This window comes from Medicago truncatula, chromosome 8 (genome assembly GCF_003473485.1).
Source record: "Medicago truncatula cultivar Jemalong A17 chromosome 8, MtrunA17r5.0-ANR, whole genome shotgun sequence".
Taxonomy (NCBI): Eukaryota; Viridiplantae; Streptophyta; class Magnoliopsida; order Fabales; family Fabaceae; genus Medicago; species Medicago truncatula.
This window is the reverse complement of record NC_053049.1, coordinates 6801968-6825644: the sequence shown is the minus strand read 5'-3', so window position 1 is coordinate 6825644 and position 23677 is coordinate 6801968. Positions and strand designations below refer to the sequence as shown.

At 33.8% G+C, this 23677-nt stretch overlaps 3 protein-coding genes and 1 long non-coding RNA gene across 6 annotated transcripts; 3 read left to right on the top strand and 1 right to left on the bottom strand.

Moving 5' to 3' along the window:
* Nucleotides 1-29: 29 nt before the first annotated feature.
* On the top strand, nucleotides 30-14714 carry LOC25500529 (uncharacterized protein At5g02240). Of its 2 annotated transcripts, XM_039828682.1 has the most exons (9): nucleotides 30-280; nucleotides 404-496; nucleotides 1110-1165; nucleotides 1733-1828; nucleotides 1933-2010; nucleotides 2710-2772; nucleotides 2838-2982; nucleotides 13630-13658; nucleotides 14330-14714. In XM_039828682.1, the coding sequence occupies exons 1-9, from the start codon at nucleotides 94-96 to the stop codon at nucleotides 14510-14512; spliced, it is 930 nt and encodes a 309-aa protein (XP_039684616.1). In that variant the 5' UTR covers nucleotides 30-93; the 3' UTR covers nucleotides 14513-14714. The 2 variants fall into 2 exon arrangements, with proteins under 2 accessions (XP_039684616.1, XP_024628047.1); XM_024772279.2 differs by lacking the exons at nucleotides 13630-13658; nucleotides 14330-14714 and adding an exon at nucleotides 3622-4194 and having other exon boundaries at nucleotides 33-280; nucleotides 2838-3011.
* Nucleotides 7452-11012, top strand: LOC25500528 (UPF0051 protein ABCI8, chloroplastic). The gene is made up of 2 exons (XM_013588964.3): nucleotides 7452-9066; nucleotides 10425-11012. The coding sequence occupies exons 1-2, from the start codon at nucleotides 7645-7647 to the stop codon at nucleotides 10641-10643; spliced, it is 1641 nt and encodes a 546-aa protein (XP_013444418.1). The 5' UTR covers nucleotides 7452-7644; the 3' UTR covers nucleotides 10644-11012.
* Nucleotides 11791-13583, top strand: LOC25500527 (uncharacterized). Of its 2 annotated transcripts, XR_005643456.1 has the most exons (5): nucleotides 11791-11962; nucleotides 12546-12599; nucleotides 12703-12781; nucleotides 13379-13441; nucleotides 13507-13583. It is a non-coding gene; the product is annotated as an uncharacterized lncRNA (long non-coding RNA). The 2 variants fall into 2 exon arrangements; XR_005643455.1 differs by having other exon boundaries at nucleotides 11802-12599.
* A 2013-nt stretch (nucleotides 14715-16727) lies between the features above and the next one.
* LOC25500526 (solute carrier family 25 member 44) lies at nucleotides 16728-18590 on the bottom strand. Its single transcript, XM_039828681.1, has 2 exons — nucleotides 18450-18590; nucleotides 16728-18115 (listed from the first exon to the last, which is right to left on the bottom strand). Exon 2 carries the CDS (start codon nucleotides 18095-18097, stop codon nucleotides 17039-17041), a length of 1059 nt encoding a protein of 352 aa, XP_039684615.1. The 5' UTR covers nucleotides 18098-18115; nucleotides 18450-18590; the 3' UTR covers nucleotides 16728-17038.
* Between the last annotated feature and the right edge of the window lie 5087 nt (nucleotides 18591-23677).

The following is a 23677-nucleotide window of genomic DNA, read 5'->3' as shown; positions in this document are numbered from 1 at the left end:
TTATTATTTAATTAAATGGAACCTTTATTTTTGGGTGAGAAATGCATTATCCATTCTAGCGGGAAGAAACAAAACGGTTGGAGGAGACCAACAATGGTCTTGGTTTGTTCTTCTTCCACACTTTCACTCACAAAGCTTGTTCCTTTCACTTCAACAACACCATTTGGTTCCTCTTTCCTATCCAACAGAGACACTAATGTTTCTGTTGCTGTTCCATTACTTGTTTGCCATGCTAAGAAAAAAATCGGTTTTTTTGATCAAATTCTAGATTACATTGAAGGTACAACATGGTTGATACTTTTTTCCACAAATTATTATTGTTCTTATAATAAAGTTTCAATTTTTATGTTTTTCAATTTCTGGGTCTTGACCATTGTGTTTTGATTCTGTGTTTAATTTTTAGGTGGTCCTAAATTAAGGAAATGGTATGGTGCACCTGATCTTCTTGAAAAAGAAGGTACTTCCACAGCAAATGATGGTGATGATGATTTTCCAGGTAAATTAAGAGACCATGTTTGGATAAACCACTTAATTAAGCACTTATAGCTTAAACACTCATTATATAAGTGTTTATGTATGCCTATGAGCTATTTCTATAGAGAAAGATTTAAAAAATCAAATTTCTTGGAGAGCTTTTGAAAATAAGCTTATGAACATATCATAATCTGTTTTCATATGTTCTCCCAAACATTATCACAAATGCCTATATCAGTAGATAAGCTTAAATAAACCAATTCAAACAGTCCCTTAATTAAGTGCTTATATCATAAGCGCGTATCATATACGTAGTTATGCCTAAGCTGTTTCTATAACATAAAAGACAAAATAAAGTCAAACTATTTTCATATAAGTTATTTTCATATGCTATCTTGGAGAGCTTAAGGAAATAAGTTGAAAAAAATTTATGGGCATGCCATTAGCTATTTTCCTATGCTCTTTCAAACACTTCCACAAGTACTTATGCAAATAGATAAACTCAAATAAACCAATTGAAACAGGACCTTAAATGACTCAGTGATCCATATATGCTGTTTATATGGGTATCTACTATCTAGTTGTCTGTGTTTTGAGTGAAAGTGATTTTGTTTGACTCAATTTTTTCAAAGCAGAAGATGAAGTTAGGGATGCAGTCCTGGTAACAGACGGAGATAGTGAGATCGGTCAGGTTTGCTTGCCTTTTTTTTTATCTCTTTAACACGCATCACTTGCTTAGTAGTTGTCGAGGTTTTAATAGCGGTTGCATCGCGATCCTTCATTTTTTTTTTGCATAGAATCACCGTCAAATGCAATTGATGCTAATCACCTTGGCATTGCAGTCGCAGTAAAAAAAAACATGATATCATGGCCTAGATCTCAGTCACATGCCCTTTTTGAAATTAAATTTGTTGCTTGATAAGATGATGCATCCGAACATTGAAATTCTGATTTATATTCTTGTTTTGAATGCATAAAATAGGTAAGAATTACAGAGACATGGATGCTTATGACTAAAACGTCGGTATAAAGATAAACTGATTAAATGTTAGTTGTTTGATCTTGGATGGTAGACGATCCGATTCCCTCAGGCAATGGATTGTCTGAGATACAAAATAATTTGCACTTTTTTTTTTTGTAGTCAGTAAGTTGCCTTCATAGAATCTGATAATTCATAAACGGTGTTGTATCCATAACATTCATTGATTCACATCAATGATTGAATTCTGATTTGTGCTGTGTTTTTTGGCTTATGCAGATGGTGATATTGTCATTGATTGTAAACAAATCTCGAATAAAGGCATTGGTGAAGGATAAAAGAGTTGCACTTGAAGCCTTTGGAAATTATGTTGAGGTAGCTGAATTTAATTTGCAAAACCACCAACAGATAGTAGTAACTTTATACTGTTTGTTTGTTCTTATATTCCCATTATTGATTCCATGTTGCTTGTTGCAAAGTCAATGACAGGAGATACAAGCGACAACCGATTCCTCAGGAAAGCTCTGAGAGGAGTTTGTACAATTATATGCCCAAACGTATGCATAACTTGCCATGCCTCCTCTTTAGATATGTTAATTGCTTTGCTTATTTCATAGCATTTTCAATCAAACTTAGCTTTTTGTTAAGGCTATGACCAGTTTGGATTGGCTTATGGCTTATAGATAATCATTCAACTGAAATAAGTATTCAGTTTTCTACTTCATAAAGAAGACCTTATAAATTTATAGCATTTTTCAAAAGTTAGACGAGAAACTGAGGTGCAGAAGTTAATTTCAACTTATGAGAGAAGTTATTGCTTAGAATACTATAGTTATACGAAGGTCATTTTAATTTTTCATGTTTTCTGTGTTGAAAGGAGTGAGGCTTCTGTTTTTATGTTCCTTCTGAATATCAAAGCTTTGGTTTCATTTAGAAACCTTGTTTGCCTTTGAAAAATTAAACAAGTCAAGACTCTTGTTAACTTATGAGAGGAAGGTATTATGGCCATTGTATATGGAGAGTTAATCTTTTGGTCTTATTTGTTTTTTGTATAAACAAATATTAGTATATTAGTTGTTACGTTAGTATTTCCTCCTTTACCTGAGTTTTAACCTAGATCCTTCAACTCTTTTTCCCCGAGCTCATTTCTTTTAATGAAATGACATGCAAAGAATCATTTGTGTCAATGATATCACAAATTCACAACTTCAAACAATTTTCTGAACCAATGGTTGATTGATTTAATTCTTTTCCAGGAGGGTTTTATTTCCAGTGTTGGTAGCCTTCAAGGGGTAAAGCATGTGGTCCTCTTATCACAGGTACTCTCTTTATTCCCTTGTACCATCGCAAAGACAACCTTTGTTCTGTTCTAATAAAGTTGCAGTTGTCAGTTTATAGTGGTAAAACTGGCATTGAATCTATGATGAAAAACAATGCAAAGAAATTGGCTGAGCAAGATGAATCTGTATTAAGGAGCTCAGGAATTCCTTACACCATAATCAGGACCGGTGAATTACAAGATACACCTGGTGGGAAGCAAGGCTTTACCTTTGACAAGGTACAGTCTATCAGCTTTAATTTCTTCTTACTTTATGAATAAAACAAGTTGACACAAAAGTGATTCTTAGAATATATTCCGAGTCTAACCCGTCCTTATAAAATCGGCTCGTAAGGTAAGAGTTGTCCATCACTTGTAAACTCATATTCGAACCCTAAAACTCATAGTGCTTGACCCAATGGATCTTGGATAGACTTTAATATCATCTTGCTCATTCTTATAAAATCGGCATATAAGGTGAGAACTGCTCACCACTTATGCTCTCAATGATCAAAATCCTCTTACGTGTTACACAGGTGTATAGATGCTTACTGAAATTTTGGAAGGATTGACATATATGCATTCTGGTTGAATCATTGTTATTCATGTCAACTTGAAATCTCTTAGACAAGAGAAAAGTTTAATAATGGTGCATTAAACAGACATCTAATCAAATTTCATCATTCTTTTTCACATTAGTATAATATTACTTCTTAAAACATGTTTAGACTATAGTAAGAATCTGAAACATGATTAGATTTCAGTGTAAAATCTTAAAAAGAGAATGTGCTAGCTGTTTACAATAAGATATCCGCGTCTGTTACTTATATGATTGTGTTTAATATTACAGGGTGTTGCAGCTACCGGAAGTATTAGCAAAGAAGATGTGGCGTTCGTATGTGTAAAAGCACTGGAGTTTGTCCCACAAACTGGACTCATATTTGAAGTGGCCAATGGGGAAAATAAAATTCCAGATTGGAAAGAGTGTTTGGCCACATTGATGGAGAAATCAAGTCAGCAACCTCTTCAATGAACATTCATAAGACATGCAGCCAAAATATGGCTGTCATTAAATCAGAACAAAATTTGAGTTTATGTTTTGCATCTGATCTATTGATATTGAAATGAGCAATCCAATCTTCATATGTTGGTTTGTTTTTACTGCAACAAATCCAAGTTCGTGTATCTTCATTTTTATTCTTTATGTATCAAGTGCAAATGGTATGTATTCCATTTCAAAAAATCTCATGATTTGCGGTTTTTCTAACCTTCATCTGAACAAAATTATTGTCTTTGAGCTAAAATTAGAACTAGACCTCTGCATATGTTACTAAAGTTCTACAATGAACCTTCATTGTTGCAAGGTGCAATGATCCCTACTGCTTTAAACATGAATCCAGAAATCGACCAGCTTCGCATGTGAGACCTCCGTCAACCGGATCCGAAATGTTGGGATATTGAGTTACTGCATACACTATCTGACCAACCTGGAGTGAGTGGATCACATTATAGTATACATTGAAAGACAATAACATGTGCACTGTGCTTCAAGCCTTCCACTAGTTAAGTTGTAACTTGCAAGCCATGGTTACTCTCTTTTATATAGAATCTGTCACTTTATTATATGCCAAAACTTATAAGATGCAAAAATCAAGACTAAGTCAGAAGTGGAATCTTATCCAAAATGAACAAGGATTAGAGCAAAACATTAATTCATTTAAGCACTATTAAAGACTGCACATGTATGAAAAGAATTCTGATTTATTGGCCGAGTTTTGTTAATATAAAATTGTTGTCCTAAACATCAAGAAAACAATTATTTTAGTCTGATCAATATACCATATTGAGAACAAAGTCATTTGTAAAATAAAAACAATAGGGCTACTATGTATTTTTTTGGGATAATAAGTTACTTACTATATCCCCTAAAAAAAAAAGTTACTTACTATAGTTTCATTTTTTTATATTTAGCAGTGGCCTAACCTAACTCCCATGGTGCACACACTCATCATGTTGGTAGCCCCACCGGTAGACAAGTTTCAAGTTGAAAAACCAAAGCTACACAATATTGAAATTCACAAGATTCTTAGGTTTCAGAGTTACTAAAGCTACTTGATGCTATTTTTATTTGAAAACTAATAGCTGTCTATCTTTTAAACCAGCGTGGCACATGATTATCAAAAGAAACTATCAAATTAGCATGAATCATATGCATGATTTCAATTGGGGTTTAAAATGTAATGTGTTAGAGATAAAAAAAACTTTCATTTATATATAAACCTGCAGTGACTTATATTGATCAAGCAGTTCCGGTAACTAGTCCAAACAGAAAAAAAATTGAGACAAGATGAGAGAAAAACAAGAGCATAATTTACACAAATCATGGCTGTCACCATGATTTTGTTGAAGCACCTTAATGTAGATTTTACAAAATCATCGTGATTTAGTCAAATTTACCGCCATTTCAGTTAATGATATTTTCATTTTTCTGAACAAAGATTGTTAGAATTTTGTATCTCTATCTTGTGAATGCATTGACCTTTTCTCTAGGGATGTAAATATATATCCATGGATGCGGATAATGTAATATCCGTGTCTGCTATGTTGGATAAATATGAAATTCATTCTCTATGCATATCACATGCATTTTCGTTTCTTATTAGCGAAACATAATATTCATACATTACAATTACAACAAAGATCATTGACCAAACAAAAATATAAATAAAGTTCCTTACATTTAATAAAAATAATGTTTTTTGATTTAACAAAAGCATAAATAAAGCTCATCATATTCAACAAAAACAAAACTTCTTGCTTTAACAATTCCGATCACTTTCACTTCCTTTTAAAGGAGCATAATACAGATTTGAACAGTGTAATAACTAATAATACTCACACTACCGATACTTTTTGCTTAGAAAGTTGAAATGTATTAAAGTTATTTAATTTAACTTACTCGGTTTAATAGCGGGTATGGATATATGCGAGTGCGAGTGCGGATACCATTAAATCTGCATATGTATCAATTAATTAACGGGTAGTTAAATTATATGTTTATTTTATCCATGGATATCCATTAAGATATCCGTTCTGTATCCTTGAAGGATTTTATCCATGCATATCCACGAATGTTTTTTTTTTTTTTTTTTTGCCATCTTTGTATACACATTAAGAGCGGTCTACGTGTCCTTCTCCTTATGGATATTTATCTATATTAATCTTTTTAAAAGAGTAAATAGGCAATTACCTCCCCTGAAATTGTAAGTTTCATCAATTATCCCTTGAAATTAACAAAACTTCAATTACCCTCGTGAAATTGCACAACGTTAATCAATTTACCCCCTCCGTCAAATTTTACTGTTAGCCAACATGACATTTTGCAAATATCCCCTTAAAGTTTTTGACTTATGTGCAAAATGTCTCATAAACTTGAATATATATATATATTTTTTTTCTTCTTATCTTTCAAAATGACTGCATTATTGTGGAGCATAAGTGCAAAACTTTCACTACCTGTTTGATAAATTTTTGAACGATGTTCACATAGACATAAGTTCATATGTTATTCACCGTAAATCTTCATAAATCAAGTTACTTTTAGTTCCTGATTTTTTATTAAGGTGGCCAATTATTGACAAAGCATGAATTCCTATAAACTAAGAAAATTATGTATCATTTTTCGGTTCAATCAATATGAAATTGTTTTGCACTTCTAATGATTTGCCTTCCACTCAACATGAGCTTTAGTGTACAATACGCTAGCATGCCATAATATACACAACTAGAGTTTTAGAGTGGTTTATATTGTTATAGTATGATTTGAAAGCATTACCTAAGAACAAGAACTTGTAAAATCAAAAGAAATGATAAATTAATAGTCACTTACCCCTTTCTAATCCATCAAAAGATTAACAGTTTTGAAGTCTCTATGTATAATGTTGTTTTGATGCAAATAAGGAAGAGTAAGCACAACGTTTTGAATATGCAGAAAGTCATACATATTTCCACCACGCATATATTCTCAGAAAAAACATATGTATTTAAAATGACAGAGTTCCTAATAATTTTTGTCTGTAAACAAACAATAATGTAAGTGCCTCTAATACATAGTTAATGTTTGATCGTTTCATGGAACATATATGATTGTATACCGTCAAAATTTAGCTAACATGCTCCACAATTCAGTGATAAATTGATAATGCAGTCACTTTTAAAGATAAGAAAAAATAATATAAATTTTTAAGTTCATTTTGAACATAAGTGCAAAACTTCAGGAAATATTTGAAAACGTCATGTTGACTAACATAATAATTTGACGGAGGGAGTAAATTAATTAACCTTGTGCAATTTCAAAGGATAATTGAAGTTTTGTTAATTTCAAAAAGAAAACTTATAATTTGAGAGGGTAATTGCATATTTCCTCCTTTTTAAAATATCACCCTGTATATTACAAGAAAGAATAAGTTTATATACTCGTCGGAGATAGTTTAACTGCAAATTCTCCGATTTAGCTCTGTTTCATTTCAACTCCAAAAATTCAATTTGTTGTAGGCAAATTTCGAAAATGGTAGAGGTAACGAGCCGACCCAGATTAATTAGAGAGATCAAAATCGAATATATTGCTTACCCAATAGTGAAGATTCAATCTTTAGTGCGTTAACAATAACAACAGGTTCTGGAGGTATGTTATTTGATTTGATTTGATTCTTTTCCTCAGAGCCATTTTTAGCCAAAACGGGTGGGTCCCCACACAAACTAATACGTACTTGTGTGACACACACGACACGATAAGAAGGGCTGAACTTATACACAACCATTATTAAACACACCACATAATCACTTTGCATACTCCACCAAACCAATTTCCTCTATGGCTTCTCTTCTCAACGGCAACGTTTCTTCCTTACACTCACAACCTACTCAAACCAGCTTCTCTAAAAAACCACTTCTCCATCAAACCCACTTCCTCCCAATCTCAAATACCCCCAAACACAAATCACCCTTATCCAAAACCACCGTTCAAATCCGTTCCGACGTTAGTTATGATTCTCCAACTTCTTCATCCACCGATGACAAAATCCGTGAAATTCTCCGTAACCGTGATTACGACAAGAAATTCGGTTTCAACATCGATATTGATTCTGTCACAATCCCAAAAGGTCTTTCAACACAAACCATTCATTTAATCTCAGCTCTAAAATCCGAACCTCATTGGATGCTCAATTTTCGATTAAACGCCTTTGAGAAATTCGCCAAAATGAAAGAACCAAATTGGTCAGATAACACGTACCCAACTATAGATTTTCAAGATATATGCTATTATTCAGCTCCTAAGAACAAACCCGAGATTAATAGCTTAGAAGAAGCTGATCCTGAGCTTTTGAGATACTTCGATAAGCTTGGTGTACCGTTAAACGAACAGAATCGTCTAGCAAATGTTGCCGTGGATGCTGTTTTAGACAGTGTTTCTATTGCAACTACTCATAGGAAAACTCTTGAGAAGGCTGGTGTTATATTTTGTTCCATTTCCGATGCCGTTAAGGAGTATCCTGATTTGGTTAGGACTTATTTAGGGAAAGTTGTTCCTAGTGACGACAATTATTACGCTGCTTTGAATGCCGCTGTTTTTAGTGACGGGTCGTTTGTTTATATACCCAAGGGTGTTAAGTGTCCCATGCAGATATCCACGTATTTTAGGATTAATGCCTTGGAGACGGGGCAATTTGAGAGGACTTTGATTGTGGCTGATGATAGGAGTATGGTGGAGTATTTGGAAGGGTGTACCGCACCTTCTTATGATAAAAATCAGCTTCATGCGGCAGTTGTTGAGTTGTACTGCGGAGAGGGGGCGGAGATTAAGTATTCCACGGTGCAGAATTGGTACGCGGGTGATGAGAATGGGAAAGGTGGGATTTATAATTTTGTGACCAAGAGAGGATTGTGTGCTGGTAAGAAGTCCAAGATATCGTGGACCCAGGTGGAAACTGGGTCCGCGATTACTTGGAAGTATCCGAGCGTGGTTTTGGAGGGAGATGAGAGTGTTGGTGAGTTTTATTCTGTTGCTTTGACGAATAATTATCAGCAGGCGGATACGGGGACTAAGATGATACATAAAGGGAAGAATACAAAGAGTCGGATTATATCAAAGGGTATTTCTGCTGGACATTCAAGGAATTGTTATAGAGGACTTGTTCAGGTTCAGTCTAAGGCGGAGAATGCGAAAAACTCTTCGCAGTGTGATTCCATGCTTATTGGTGATAGTGCTGCTGCCAATACCTATCCTTACATTCAGGTAACATTTTTTTTCTTCCTGTTTTGCTTTCAACTTTAGTTGATAATTTCATATTTACACTGTGTTAGTGATTTTCATGGTTACTCGTTAATGCTTTTAGTTAATACTTATGGTATACTGATTGATAAGTTTAAAAGATGGCGATAAGGAAGCATGGGAATTTCAAAATATGTAGGCTGTATTTGTGCATACTTCATAGACACTTTGTATATATTTTCTAAGATTGGAGTTTCTATATGAATTTCATGTGTTATGTTTTATAGTTATATGTTTTGTTCTATCTTCTTACCTATGTCATTGTATTTGCATGTCGCGTTGTATTTGTGGTTTCTAGTTGAAAGGGGAGACAGATATAAAGGTTTGAACATTTACTTGACCAATTTGAAGTTATGGAAGAAATCCTCACAGTAATATTGATATAGAAAGTTAGTCTTGAATGTGTTTGATAAATTAACAAAAGGAGTTTAACTAAAATAGTCAAGTCATTTAACCTTGATTATATTAAGTTACAAATCATACAGATGTTCATGCCTTGTATCAAGCATAACATGGAATCCTAGAGAATGCCTTAACCGTGTATGAGGCGAGATGGGGGTGTGTTTCTGTTTTGGTTGCGGTATCAGATGCAGAACCTGTTCTGCTTGTTCTGTTTTTGGCTGCTTGGGAGTTTCTGCGATGGGTCTGCCGTGTTTTGGTGCCTGTGTGTTTGTTTTCTAGGCTTTTTATGTTTGCTGGACTGATTTTCCATGCTGGTGTGCGGTTTCCTGCCATCAGTTTTTGGTTTGTTTGTTTTGGCATCTTTGTATTTCCTCGCCGTTTTGCACTTCTGGTGCGTGGCTATTAATGAATATGCTGTTTAAAAAAAAAATTGTTGTGGCCAATTATATAGCTATGATTTAAGCACTATATGGTTGTTCTGTTGCACAAAATCAGTACTTTTTCAACTAATACATGTGGTCTAGATCAAATTAATGGCGGAAGAACACTAGAAATTGTTGGTGTATCCTGCAACTATTTGATGTTAGGTGTTGGTCCTGATTTACATGACCCCATTTTCTATATTGATTGAACACAACTTTGGTGTGTGTATACATATAGCTTCAAGAAGTGTGTGTTTTATTTTGTTTACAGGAGGCTAAAACTCTTGCAGTGTTTGGTTGAGACAAAAAATAGTTCATTGTTGATATGGATTTAGTTCTTTGTTTATTTGATAGCATTATTGTGCACAGTTTCCATACCCAAGTTAACTCCTACTACTTCCTATTTGTTTCCTTCTTATTTTCACCCTTTTTTCTATTCTGCAATGTCAAGAAACTTGCCTCAAGACTTCTGCTCATGAAATTGAAATTGTTTTCTAGGTGAAAAATCCAACAGCAAGAATTGAGCATGAGGCTAGTACGTCGAAAATTGGTGAAGATCAGTTATTTTACTTTCAACAGAGAGGAATAGACTATGAAAAAGCAATGGCTGCTATGATATCTGGATTTTGCCGTGATGTCTTCAATGAGCTTCCTGATGAATTTGGCTCTGAGGTGAACCAACTCATGAGCTTGAAGCTTGAGGGGTCAGTCGGATAAACAGCTTGTTAGGCATCATTATTTTGAATTAGCTCAAGCCATTGGTTCTTAAAATTGTGGAAGTTCTCAGAGGTAGTGTGTCTGGAAAGATGTGTACATGATGTATATGATCTGTATAATTTTGCCTGAAACATATATAGATTTTGTCTGGAACCATGCCACAAAGAATCCATGAAACATCAAGTTTCAAACCTTAATGTATGATCTCTATTATTGTTATAATACGAGTCTCACATTTGATGAGATAACGTCTGACGATATGTTTATAAGTGATAGGCAGGCCACCCTTTAAAAGCCGGTTTTGTAAGGGTTGAGTTAAGCCCAACCCAAATTTTAAGATATATGATGTTGATTAGCTCTTTTGATTTCTATTCATTTATTCTCTTTATTCTTCTAAGTTCTAACAACCTGAGTAATCTGTTACAAATTCTGAAGTATGACTGCCACTTATTATTAAACTCCAACCACGGCTGTAAAAGCATTGATTATCTGCTCATATCCTTCTTTCTCAATATTGAGATCTTAAACTAATTACATTCACCTGGCAAAACATGTACATGTGTGCTTGATTTGCATTCCAAGTTACAACGATACTGTGAAAAGACCCTATCAAATCTGGCACTGTTTCAATGATTTGTATGCATAAAATTCTCCCTCCTTGCACACAAGCCATGAACTCTTCAACTCTGAAAGGTCTCGCCCTTGGCCTATAACTTAAGTTGAGCCACTGACTGTGTTTTTCTATTGTGTATTGGTAGATCTTGAAACTGATTGTGTTTTTCTATTGTGTATTGGTAGATCTTGAAACTGATTTATGTAGTGCTTTTCTTGTGTATGGACTGTGATTGTAGTTAAGTGATGCAAGTTTTTCGATCGAAGATAAAACCACAGACACAGCCATTTTGGTTGATGGTACTTCCATGTTTCCGAACAAAGATTGTTAGAATTTTGCCTAAGCTATTTCTATAACATAAAAGGATAAAATAAAGTCAAACTATTTTCATGTAAGTTATAAGTTGTTTTCATAAGCTATTTTGGAGAGCTTGAGGAAATAAGCTGAAAAGGTTTATGGGCATGCCATAAGCTCTTCCAAACACTTTCTTAAGTGCTTATGCAAATAGATAGACTCAAATAAACCAATTGAAACAGAACCTAAAATGACTCACAGTGATCCAAAAAATGCTGTTTATATGGGTATCTAATACCTTGTTGTCTGTGTTTTGCGTAATAGTGATTTTGTTTGACTCAATTGTTTCAAAGCAGAAGATGAAGTTAGGGATGCAGTCCTGGTAACAGATGGAGATAGTGATATCGGCCAGGTTTGCTTGCCTTTTTTTAACTCCTTATCATTACATGCCTCATTTGATTAGAAGTTGTCAAGGTTTTAATCGCGATTGTGTCGCGATCCTTGATATATTGCATAGAATCTCAGTCAAATGCAATTGATGTTGTCTTAATCCCCTTTGCATTGCACTCGCAGTAAAAAAAAACTTGATATCATGGCCTAGATCGCAGTCAGATGCACTGTTTGAAATTAACCTTGTTGCTTGATAAGATGATGCATCCGAGTATTGAAATTCTGGTTTATATTCTTGTTTTAAATGCATATGATAGGTAAGAATTACAAAGACATGGTTGCTTATGACTAAAAAGTCCGTATAAAGATAAACTGATTAAATGTTAGTTGTTTGATCTTGGATGGTAGACGATCCGATTCCCTCAGGCAATGCATTGTCTGAGATAAAAAATAATTTGCACTTTATTTTTGTAGTCAGTAAGTTGCCTTCATAGAATCTGATAATTCATAAATGGTGTTGTATCCATAACATTCATTGATTCACATCAATGATTGAATTCTGATTTGTGCTATTGTCATTGGTTGTAAACAAATCTCGAATAAAGGCATTGGTGAAGGATAAAAGAGTTGCACTCGAAGCCTTTGGAAGTTATGTTGAGGTAGCTGAATTCAATTTGCAAAATCATTAACAGATTGTTTGTTTGTGCTTTGTTTATTTGTTCTTATACTTGTATTATTGACTCCATGTTGCTTGTTGCAAAGTCAATGACAGGTGATACAAGCGACAATCGATTCCTCATGAAAGCGTTAAAGAGGAGTTCGCACAATTATATGCCCAAACGTATGTACAACTTGCCATGCCTCTCTATAGACATGTTTCTATGCTCTTAGACATAGCTAAAACACTCCATAAACTTGATTTGCTTATTTCATAACCATTTCAATGAAGTTTAGCTTTTTGTCAAGGCTTTATGGCTTATAGAAATCATTTAACTGAAATAGTATTTAGTTTCTAATTCATAAAGACCTTATAAGTTTAGGCTTTGTCTAACATGCACAAGCAAAATGGTCTTGCACCATGCACAAGTGCCTTTTCCACCATTAGATAAAAAAAGTCACATCATATTTCATTTAATTTAATGGTGAGATTTATTGATCCAATGGTGGAAACTAGCTTGTGTATGATGCAAGACTTGTCTCACTTATGCACCAGAGAATTTGCCATAAGTTTATAGTGTTTATCCATAGTTAAATATCAGAAACTGAGGTGCAGAAGTTAATTTCAACTTATGAGAGAAGTTATTAGTTAGCCTTCAATGATATCACAAATCCACAACGTCTTTTAATGAAATGACATGCAAAGAATCATTTGTGTCAAATGATATCACAAATTCACAACTTTAAACAATTTTCTGAACGTAAGTTTATTCTTTTCAAGGAGGGTTTTATTTCTAGTGTTGGTAGCCTTCAAGGGGTAAAGCATTTGGTCCTCTTATCACAGGTACTCTCTTTATTCCCTTGTACCATCGCAAAGACAACCTTTGTTCTGTTTTAATAAAGTTGCAGTTGTCAGTTTATAGTGGTAAAACTGGCATTGAATCTATGATGAAAAACAATGCAAAGAAATTGGCTGAGCAAGATGAATCTGTATTAAGGAGCTCAGGACCGGTGAATTGCAAGATACACCTGGTGGGAAGCAAGGCTTTACCTTTGACAAGGTACAATCTATCAGCTTTAATTTCTTCTTACTTTATGAATAAAACAAGTTGACACAAAAGTGATTCTTAGAATATATACCGAGACTAACTTGTCCTAATAAAATCAGCTCGTAAGGCGAGAGTTCTCAACCACTTATAAATTCATATTCAAACCTTAGCTCACCTAATGTGAGACTTTTAACACTTCACGTTCAAGATTAGATTTCGAGAATGTGACCCAATAGCGTGTGACCCAATGGATCTTCGATAGACTTTAATATCATCTTACTCATTTTTGTAAAATCGGCTTATAAGGTGAGAACTGCTCACCACTTATGCTGTCAATCATCAAAATCCTCTTACGTGTTACACAGGTGTATAGATGCTTACTGAAATTTTGGAAGGATTGATATATATGCGTTCTGCTTGAATCATTGTCATTCATGTCAACTTGAAATCTCTTAGACGAGAAGAGTTTAATAATGGCGCATTAAAGAGACATCTAATCAAATTTCATCATTTTTTTTTCTTTTCACATTAGTATAATAGTACTTCTTAAAACCTGTTTAGACTATAGCAAGAATCTGAAACATGATTAGATTTCAGTGTAAGATCTTAAAAAGAGAATGTGCTAGCTGTTTACAATAAGATATCCGCGTCTGTTACTTATATGATTGTGTTTAATATTACAGGGTTGTGCAGCTACCGGAAGTATTAGCAAAGAAGATGTCGCGTTCGTATGTGTAAAAGCACTGGAGTTTGTCCCACAAACTGGACTCATATTTGAAGTGGCCAATGGGGAAAATAAAATTCCAGATTGGAAAGAGTGTTTGGCCACATTGATGGAGAAATCAAGTCAGCCACCTCTTCAATGAACATTCATAAGAAATGCAGCCAAAATATGGCTATGTCAATAAATCGGAACAAAATTTGAGTTTATGTTTTGCATCTGATCTATTGATATTGAAATGAGCAGTCCAATCTTCATATGTTGGTTTGTTTTTACTGCAACAAATCCAAGTTCGTGTATCTTCATTTTAATTCTTTATGTATGAAGTGCAAATGGTATGTATTCCATTTCAAAAACGCATGATTTGCGCCTTTTCTTACCTTGATCTGAACAAAATTATTGTTTTTGAGCTAGAATTAGAACTAGAACCACATATGTTAATAAAGTTCTACAATGAACCTTCATTGTTGCAGTGTGCAATGATCCCTACTGCTTTAAACATGAATCCAGAAATCGACCAGCTTCACATGTGAGACCTCCGTTGACCGGATATGAAATGTTGGGATATTGAGTTGTTGCATACACTATTTGACCAACCTGGAGTGGATCACATTATGTGTGTGCCTGTGTCTGTTAGAGAGGATCAGAGAATTTGGAAGATAGAATAATATGTCAAGTATTTGGTGAAAAGTGCATATAATTTCTGCATAAACACTATCCTAGATACAACTCATCTTCATGTTAAGGGTATGTGAAGCTTTCTTTGGAACATTGTAGTGAAAAAAAGATGTTTTCTGTATGTAAAAAAGATGTGAAGCTTGCTTATGCGTTAACAAAGATGACCACATCATAAGCTAACTCTGAATATATTTATTGATGTTTCAATATGTACCAATTTAATTATTGCTAATGAAGCATTTAACTTTGCTATTTTAAAAGATGAAATGAATTTTTTAAATAATTTATTACCAGTTTTGAAACGTCATCCAAAACTATTATCTTTTAAAATCTATAGTTTTTCATACTTCATAACTAACCATTGTGTCATATTGAAAGTCAGAAAAAATAATCCTAAAAGGGTCATTCACATCAAAAGAAATTAAAAAATTTAGTTAAAAAAACTATATATAGTATACATTTGAAAGACAATAACATGTGCACTGTGCTTCAAGCCTTCCACTGGTTAAGTTGTAACTTGCAAGCCATGGTTACTCTCTTTTATATAGAATCTGTCACTTTATTATATGCCAAAACTTATAAGATGCAAAAATCAAGACTATGTCAGAAGTGGAATCTTATCCAAAATGAACAAGGATTAGAGCAAAACATTAATTCATTTTAGCACTATTTTAATGTTACATGTCAAATTAATTTAAAACTGACAGCAATATTAAAGACTGTACATGTATGAAAAGAATCCTGACTTATTGTCCTAAACATCAAGAAAACAATTATTTTAGTCTGATCAATATACCATATTGACAACAAAGTCATTTGCAAAATACACACAATAGGGCTACTATGTATTTTTTTGGGATAATAGGCTACTATAATTTCATATTTTAATATTTAGCAGTTGCCTAACCTAACTCCCCCTGGTCCACACACTCATTATGTTGGTAGCCCCACCATTCAATTAAAAGTTATCCACAATGAACCTAACCTAGCTCTATAGTGTGAGATCTTCTCAAATCTCAATTATTTAAATGCATAAGAGAGCTTTGATACTATAATTTTAAGTATAAGTTAAAAAGTTTTTGCTAAGTAGTGTTTTAAGGGCATTGTTTAAAGATTTCATGAATGAAAATTTTGTCTTAGAAATACACGTTGTTACTTTTGTCAATGCCATAATTATACAACTTATTAACAGAAACTTAGCACTTTAACCAGTGTCCTAAGGGTTATTGTTAGGAGAATCATGTATTATAAAGATTATGCCATAAATTCTAGAAATTTTTGTCTTTATAAACCTTAAACTATAGTCAATTGTAATGGACGTTTTCATTTTTTTTATGAGAAAGATGAAGGATATCTACAATTAAGTAGCATAGATCTATCAAGTAATGATTACAACATGAGAATGAGAAAACAACAAAGTTTCTCAAATGTTGCACTCAAAACTCCTATTCTTTAGATAACATGGTAGACAAGATTCAAGTTGAAAGACCAAAGCTACACAATATTGAAATTCGCAAGATTCTTAGGTTTCAGAGTTACTAAAGCTACTTGATGCTATTTTTATTTGAAAACTAATAGCTGCGTATCTTTTAAACCAGAGTGGCACATGATTATCAAAAGAAACTTGCAAATTAGCATGAAGCATATGCTTGATTTCAATTGGGACTTAAAATGCAGTAATGTGTTAGAGACAAAAAAAAAACTTTATTTATATATAAACCTGCAGTGACTTACATTGATCAAGCAGTCATGGTAACTAGCCCAAACAGAAAAAGTTTGAGACAAGATAAGAGAAAAACAAGAGCATAATTTAGACAAATCATGGCATCACCATGAATTTGTTGAAGCACCTTAATGTAGATTTTACAAAGTCACCGTGATTTAGTCAAATTCACTGCGATTCCAAACATCAGATGGGGAAAACCCTTTTTCCCTCTCTCTGTGTTCCTTGTTGTTGTTGTTGCTGCTGCTGTTGTTATAGTTATATCATTCATCATGTTAAAACCTCTTGATTCTTTGCGGAAAGCCGTTTTAAAAGCTCATAGGTTGTGATCATTGTTGTTGCAGAGAACGACATTGAAGCCCATCTAGGTCCCAATCCTCTATAACAAGCCATCCAACCACCTTCCTTAACCAAACTTCTAACTGTCTGCATCACTGTTGGTCCACGACGGCCATTCTCATCGCCATCTAAGACCTGCAGCCTTGTCTTGATTGTATCCAATGGCATAGTAATCAAAGCAGACATGCCTCCTGCCATTGCTGCACTGACTCCCTGAACTGCCATAACAGTTTTTGTATCCGGCCTCAAGACATTAGCCCCTCCATTGTTGTTGTCACTTCCCTCCCCACCTTTCTTGTTAGTCAAGTAATATCCAACTCCACCCCAAACCATCCTTTGTGCAACAGAATATGAAGCCCACCATACTGCATTTGAAGGCGCATACGTCAAAACCGATATCCCAAAACCTCTATACAAACCCCTAGGACCATCCGTTCTCACAATTTTCCTAAAAGCATCAATACCATTAACATATCTTACAGACGAACCCTTAGGATCACTTGAATTACAACTACCTTGAACCATCAACCTTTGGCTCACAACATCAATCGGCGTCCACACAAGCTGAGCTGCTAAAGCCGCAGTCAAACCAGCAACCGCATTAGCAATTGCAGCAGCCGTCGGTTCAGCAAGACCAAAACCAACAGTAGCAGTCCCTACATTACTCTTAGTAACCTCAAGCGCCGCCATATACAAAGCCCTAGCCGGGATTGTACCCATCAACGAAGTACCAAACCCACGATACAACGCTCTAAACCCCTCCCCCTTAATCAACGAAAAGGCAGTCTTAATACAAGAAACTTGTGATTGGGCAACTTGCTGCCTAGTTTTCAACACAACAACAGGATACAATGTTGCTGAAACACCAGAAAACAAAGCAGCACCGAGGAAGAAAAACTTGGATTTATCAAGCATTTGCCAATCAATTTCAGCTGGAACATGAATCTCTTCCTCTGACTCTACCTCTTCCTCATTCACACTCAAATCCATTTTAGCCACTTTCACAAACTTTAAAAAAAACCCAGAATCAAAATCTAATCTTTTCTACTCCCTTCAAATCTTAACACTACCACAAACCCTAAATATACAAAAACTTTCCAAACCCAACAAAGAAAATTGCAAAATCAATAAACTTTATTGCAAAAAAAAAAAAAAAAGGCCAAATTTGTTTACTATACAAAATTGGGAAATCACAATAACCTTTTAAGATAATGAAGAAAATGATGAAATGGGGTTAATTTTTTTCCTCTTGTGAAACCAAGTTTTGGATCGAACGTGTGAAACAATGAATAGATCTAGCATTTCTAAATCAAGAAAGAGTTTGACATGAAACGGTTCATACCGGAAAAACGTATCTTTCAACGGCGGCGCCGGCGATGGCGAGTTAGAGACATGCCGGAAAATGGGTGGAAAAAATTGGAGAGAGAGAGAGAAGAATGTCAAGGTGAAGAGAGAGAGAAGGGTTACCGGAATGAGAGGTGGATATGAAGGTGAAAATGGAGGTGGGAAAAGGACACGTGTCAGTTTTGGATTAGAGTGTTTTTTTAGTATTTTGTTTGTCCGAGAAAGAAAGAAAGTAATAGTGACGTGTTTATCCTTATCCATTGTTTGTTGTTGGATTGAGTTTTAATACATCGTGATGAATACTATGTAAATCACTCGTATGTTTCTATTTTTGGACAATATAAATTTCATTACAAGCTACCTAAAGCTTTATTTGTGAATCTGATTTTGATTTTACTTTCTTTTCTCTAAGATTAATGTTCAATTGAAACTAGAGTTTAATGATTTTAGTTCATTTTTATTCGACCCACATTTAGCCAAATAAATTTTAGTTTGGAGGTGTTAGTCGTGTCACTTATAAAATTGTTCATTATCTTATATTAGTACATTTTTCAACGATAGTTAACTGTCCTTGACGCTTTTATAATCAATTGAACAAACTTAAAAAATAATGAAACTAATCTTAAAAGTATCAGCGGCCGTAAACCACCACTGCAAAATGCCGAATAGCAGTTAACTGCCGCTGATATAAGAAAATGAAAAAAGAGGGAAAAGAACAATTTTCTTACGGAAGTCAAAGTTGACATCAACAATTAGTGAAACTTGCAAAGAAACTTATAAATTATACATCAACCAAGTCTTCACATTGATAAAAAGTTGAATCTATACCTTTGGAATGAATCAACTTATAAGCAGAGTCAACATTCGTGATGAGTGCGGTCTAAATCACGAATGAATCAACATTCGTTATGAGGACAAACATCAATCATTTTAATTTTTTTTAGTTCTGTTTTATCTGGTATAATTTCTACGTAATCAATTTATTCGATTATAAACAAACTATTTTTTGTAACCTCAAAATCAAACACAATAAATTGAAATTGCATAATGGATATGATTTTGGCATCAATGGCTTGTGGAGTATTACGATAGGTAGGTAACTCTGCTGGCTTACGGATATTTTATGAGATTATATTACCGTCCTACTAATACAAAATATTCAATGATAAGATTCTCCATAGAAGCTTGCAAGTTGCAGGGTTGCTAATATTATAATGCAGAAAGATTACTGGACCAAAAGTAGACAGAAAAAACTAATAATTAACGCTTCATATTTATTTATTATAATGTGGCAAAAACAAAAATACTTCCTGATAAAAAAATAGAAAGGCATCCAAGTCTGCCACGCCAGATAGTCAACCATTGGGAGTTAACAAGTTCTGAAATCACCTGGCTTTCCTTATGGATAGGAAGGACAAATTCAAAACTTTGTTTAAATTAGAAGAGATTTATGTCATCTCTTATTTAAACACGTATGTTCAAAATTAAATTCCAACGTAGGAATTTGGTTAAGTTAAAAGAGATTTGTGTCGTATCATCTTAGCGTTTTCCTTTTAAAACTTGCCATTTTTATCTGTGCTATATGTTAATGACTAAAATTCGTCACATTTCCTCTCAAAATTTGATAACAATTTAAATAGTTAACACAATTTAAATATATGGTTAATTATATCTAATGATTATTTGATGAATACAGCAAGATGATGTATAACCAATTAACCATATTAATTTAACACAGTTAACCATGATTTTAAACATGAGTATGATTTTTAGGTGTACAAATACGTACACACATATATAGTCGGGATCATTGACACCAAGTAAGTCTTACTCTCATAATTTTGAATTTTTAAGAGAATTCCTTTCTATTCCTTCATCTCCTTTAATCCCTTCATCAATTACTTCCTTTTGTAAGTAAGGAAGCTACTTAGTAGAAGGAATTAAGGTGAAGTTTTATCTTTAATGAGTAACTGTTATCGGATATTGAGTAGTGTTGCAACATGCAAAGGAAGTTTTCTGAGTTATGTTTTAAGAAACTTTGTGAATTGAACTATATACACATAGACACTGTATCTGGAGTTCTTGTTTGTGATTAAGTGGAAATGCCAGGCCCCTATGGAACTAGAAATGTAGAGAGTTATACTTACATATTTGAGATTTCGATGATTTACAAAGTTTTATTACTGCAAGTGGTCTTGTGTTGTGTCTCTTTTATTCTTCCTTATTTTTAGTGATGATATTTCTCTGTGGATAAATAGATTTTTTTGAACTTTGCAAATTGCGCTTCGTGGCCTGAAAAATAATATATTGTTAATGCTTGTTTTCATGTTGGTGGGAATAAGTATGGTGGAAATGTAGTTATATACAGTCCGGGTTGTCAAAACCCTCGATGGGAAGCTTGTTTACCGACAACTAGGAAGAGAGCTAGTGGACCAAAATGCATTGTTAATGGAAAGAGGGTTCATAAGGGGGGATTCCATGTTTAAGGCCCACAGAGTACAAGAGATCAAAGTTACCTAGAAGCAGAAGGATTGTAAAATTTGCATATGGTGGTGTTTTATCTGGTGGTGCTGTTCGAGAAAGAGTCATTCGAGCTTTCTTGGTTGAAAAGCAAAAGATAGTCAAGAATGTTTTGAAGATCCAAAAGACAAAGGAAAAACAAGCTTTGAAGGGATATAGTACAAGCACAAAATTCATTAGAGTTGTTTCCTTTGTTAATTTTGTATAAATAAGGGAAGAAAATGATAGAGAGAACCATCTTTGAACGTTGTAGTATTTCCTAATGTGAAGGGAACCCTTGGAGGGGATGTTTTCTCCTATTCGATCTATTTCTTAAATCAGGTGTTCTTTCTTGGAAATTCAAATCAAGCTTCCTAACATCTACCACTTATTAGTCAAGAGCTGGTATGTGCTTGACAAGTAGGTTTTGGCTGATGAATCTCTCTGAGAAAGAATATGTCAAGCTCCATATGTTTTGTTTTGGCATGTAGAATGGGGCGTTGGATAGAACAAGAATGCTAACATTGTTGCTGAGCAGCGCTATGGCTACCATTTTTGAGGTGTTGAACCTCTATAGCCAAAAAATATGCCAAATTCTAAAGTTGTTTGAGCGTAAACTAACTTTTAATCTTTGGTAATGTGTTGCTGAATGTGGGGAAGTGAATTGCCAGTAGCTAAGATGTAATGATTGTAATCTACATAGACTAACATCACTATAGTGTAGTAAAGAGTGATAAGTGTAAACAAAAAAAGGTTATGTCTGCTTGGTGTAAAATGTGGTTTCTTGATGCAGAAGTTAGGTGTTTAAACAAAATTCTTTGAGCTAGATTGAGGCCATAAATTGCTTTATACAATTTGCACACTAGAGATTTATCTTTTAATCCAAAGCCTAGGAACTAGGATGTTACATATATTCTAGTTCCTCAGGCACACTACTGGGCATTAGAATAAACTAATCCTTAGGAAACAATCAAAGATATTTCAAGATTAGAAACTATTCTTATTAGATAAGCTATGATAACGTCAAGATATTCTAATATACTTTCTTATACCATTCAACAATTATTTCTATCACCTTTATGCATTTTTATTTGGTATTGATTGGAGTGTAAATAAATTTTTGTCATGTTATTTTTGTGTTATGCTGATGTAACAAAGTTGTGGCTAATCTTTGAAAAATGTTCAAGAGTTAATAACGAAGTGTTGTGAATCATGATAAATGTTATTAGGTTTCTGCTGCTGAGTTAAACTTCAGCCCCACTAATAAGGCTATATAGGCAACTAATTCAAAAATAATATTGTTTTCATTCAATCATCTGTTGTGAACTTCAATTCTCATTCATTTATCAGGATGTTTCCCATGTGCTTTGATAACTTTGTCAAAGTTTTTGTCTGATTAAATTTGTATATTTCATACATTATTTACCCTAGTATTACCAGTTTTATTTAGTAGTATGTTATATATTATGCTGTTTAATTAATTGCTTAGTAAGTTATAGGTTGCTGGGGGTTGTACACTTCGAATTTCACGAGTTCCTTGATTTCCATTTATTTGTTCCTTTCTTCATGTTTTGCAATTTATGTAGTTGATATTATGTAAAGTATGGAATGATCTTATTTCAATTCGATGACAAGGAAGGTGTATTTAGATTTTGGGGTAGTAAGAACTAGTAAACCTCTTGGTCCTAGCTCAACATATTAAGCCCATGTTCAGAGGTTAGAATTGATAGGAGAGTAATTAACCATGTGTTTGTGATGATTGCTAAATTTGATCGATGCTTTTACTTGTTCAGATGTTGCATGTAAAGTTCTTAGCTCCTCCTTCTCCTTTCCCTCTTTATTTTGTTCTTGTTAAGGAGCTAGCATTGATGAGAAAATATCAAGTTGGTGTGGAAGGGTTCACATCCAATAATCAAGATTTGGAATGAAAAAAAAACTTCGATCAACCCATTTCTCTTTTGGGAAGTTTATATAAATTGCTCTCTAAGATGTTGGCTTTTAGATTAGCAAAGGTAATGAACTTGATTATTTCTATGTCACAATCGGCTTTCGTGAAAGGGAGACACTTGGTGGATGGGGGTGTTTTTTGTCAATGAAGTTGTAGATTTGGCTAAGAGGTCTAAGCGAGAATGTATGATTTTTAAAGTAGATTTTGAGCTTATGGTTAAAGTTTTAGTAAATGAACTTTTTATAATGTTCTAAATATGCATAGAAAAAGTCGTTAAAAAAATTTAACAATTTAAGATTAGTTAAACAAATTTGGTTTTGACAGGAACTAAATTTGTGCGCAAAAAAATTCATAAAGACTGGAGTATCTATTAAAATTAAGTAAGTACTAAACTTAAAACGTCTCAGTGTTATAGCTAAATACCAAAAATAAATAATTTTATACAGAAGGTTTTAAAACACATTTTTATAACTATCATGACATGTTTGGGATCAATTATTAACATCTCCATCCCCGTCCCATATTTGAATCTCGAATTTTTTTTTTGAATCCATATTCAATCAAAGGAGAGTTTCTTCATCAAAGTTAGGGCAAGTTTGGACGGGTTTTATCTTCGATCGTAAAGGATAAAGAAACCAAAACAAGAAAAAAAAAATATTAAAACTATTCTTTTTCTTTCATAGTTAAAGATGAACCATGATGTACCAACAAAAAAAAAAAAAAAAGAAGATGAACCTTGATGTTTTTTTTAAGGGTGAACCCTTAGTTTTAGTTGCCTT

Excerpts from the sequence above, each read along its gene's own strand:
- LOC25500529 (XM_039828682.1), top strand. The coding sequence starts at position 94 with ATGGTCTTGGTTTGTTCTTCTTCCACACTTTCACTCACAAAGCTTGTT. Across the intron at positions 2,773-2,837 it reads ATGTGGTCCTCTTATCACAG|TTGTCAGTTTATAGTGGTAA; the intron begins GTACTCTCTTTA and ends ATAAAGTTGCAG. Across the intron at positions 2,983-13,629 it reads TGAATTACAAGATACACCTG|GTGGGAAGCAAGGCTTTACC; the intron begins GTGGGAAGCAAG and ends AAGATACACCTG.
- LOC25500528 (XM_013588964.3), top strand. The coding sequence starts at position 7,645 with ATGGCTTCTCTTCTCAACGGCAACGTTTCTTCCTTACACTCACAACCT. Across the intron at positions 9,067-10,424 it reads ATACCTATCCTTACATTCAG|GTGAAAAATCCAACAGCAAG; the intron begins GTAACATTTTTT and ends ATTGTTTTCTAG.
- LOC25500526 (XM_039828681.1), bottom strand. The coding sequence starts at position 18,097 with ATGGATTTGAGTGTGAATGAGGAAGAGGTAGAGTCAGAGGAAGAGATT.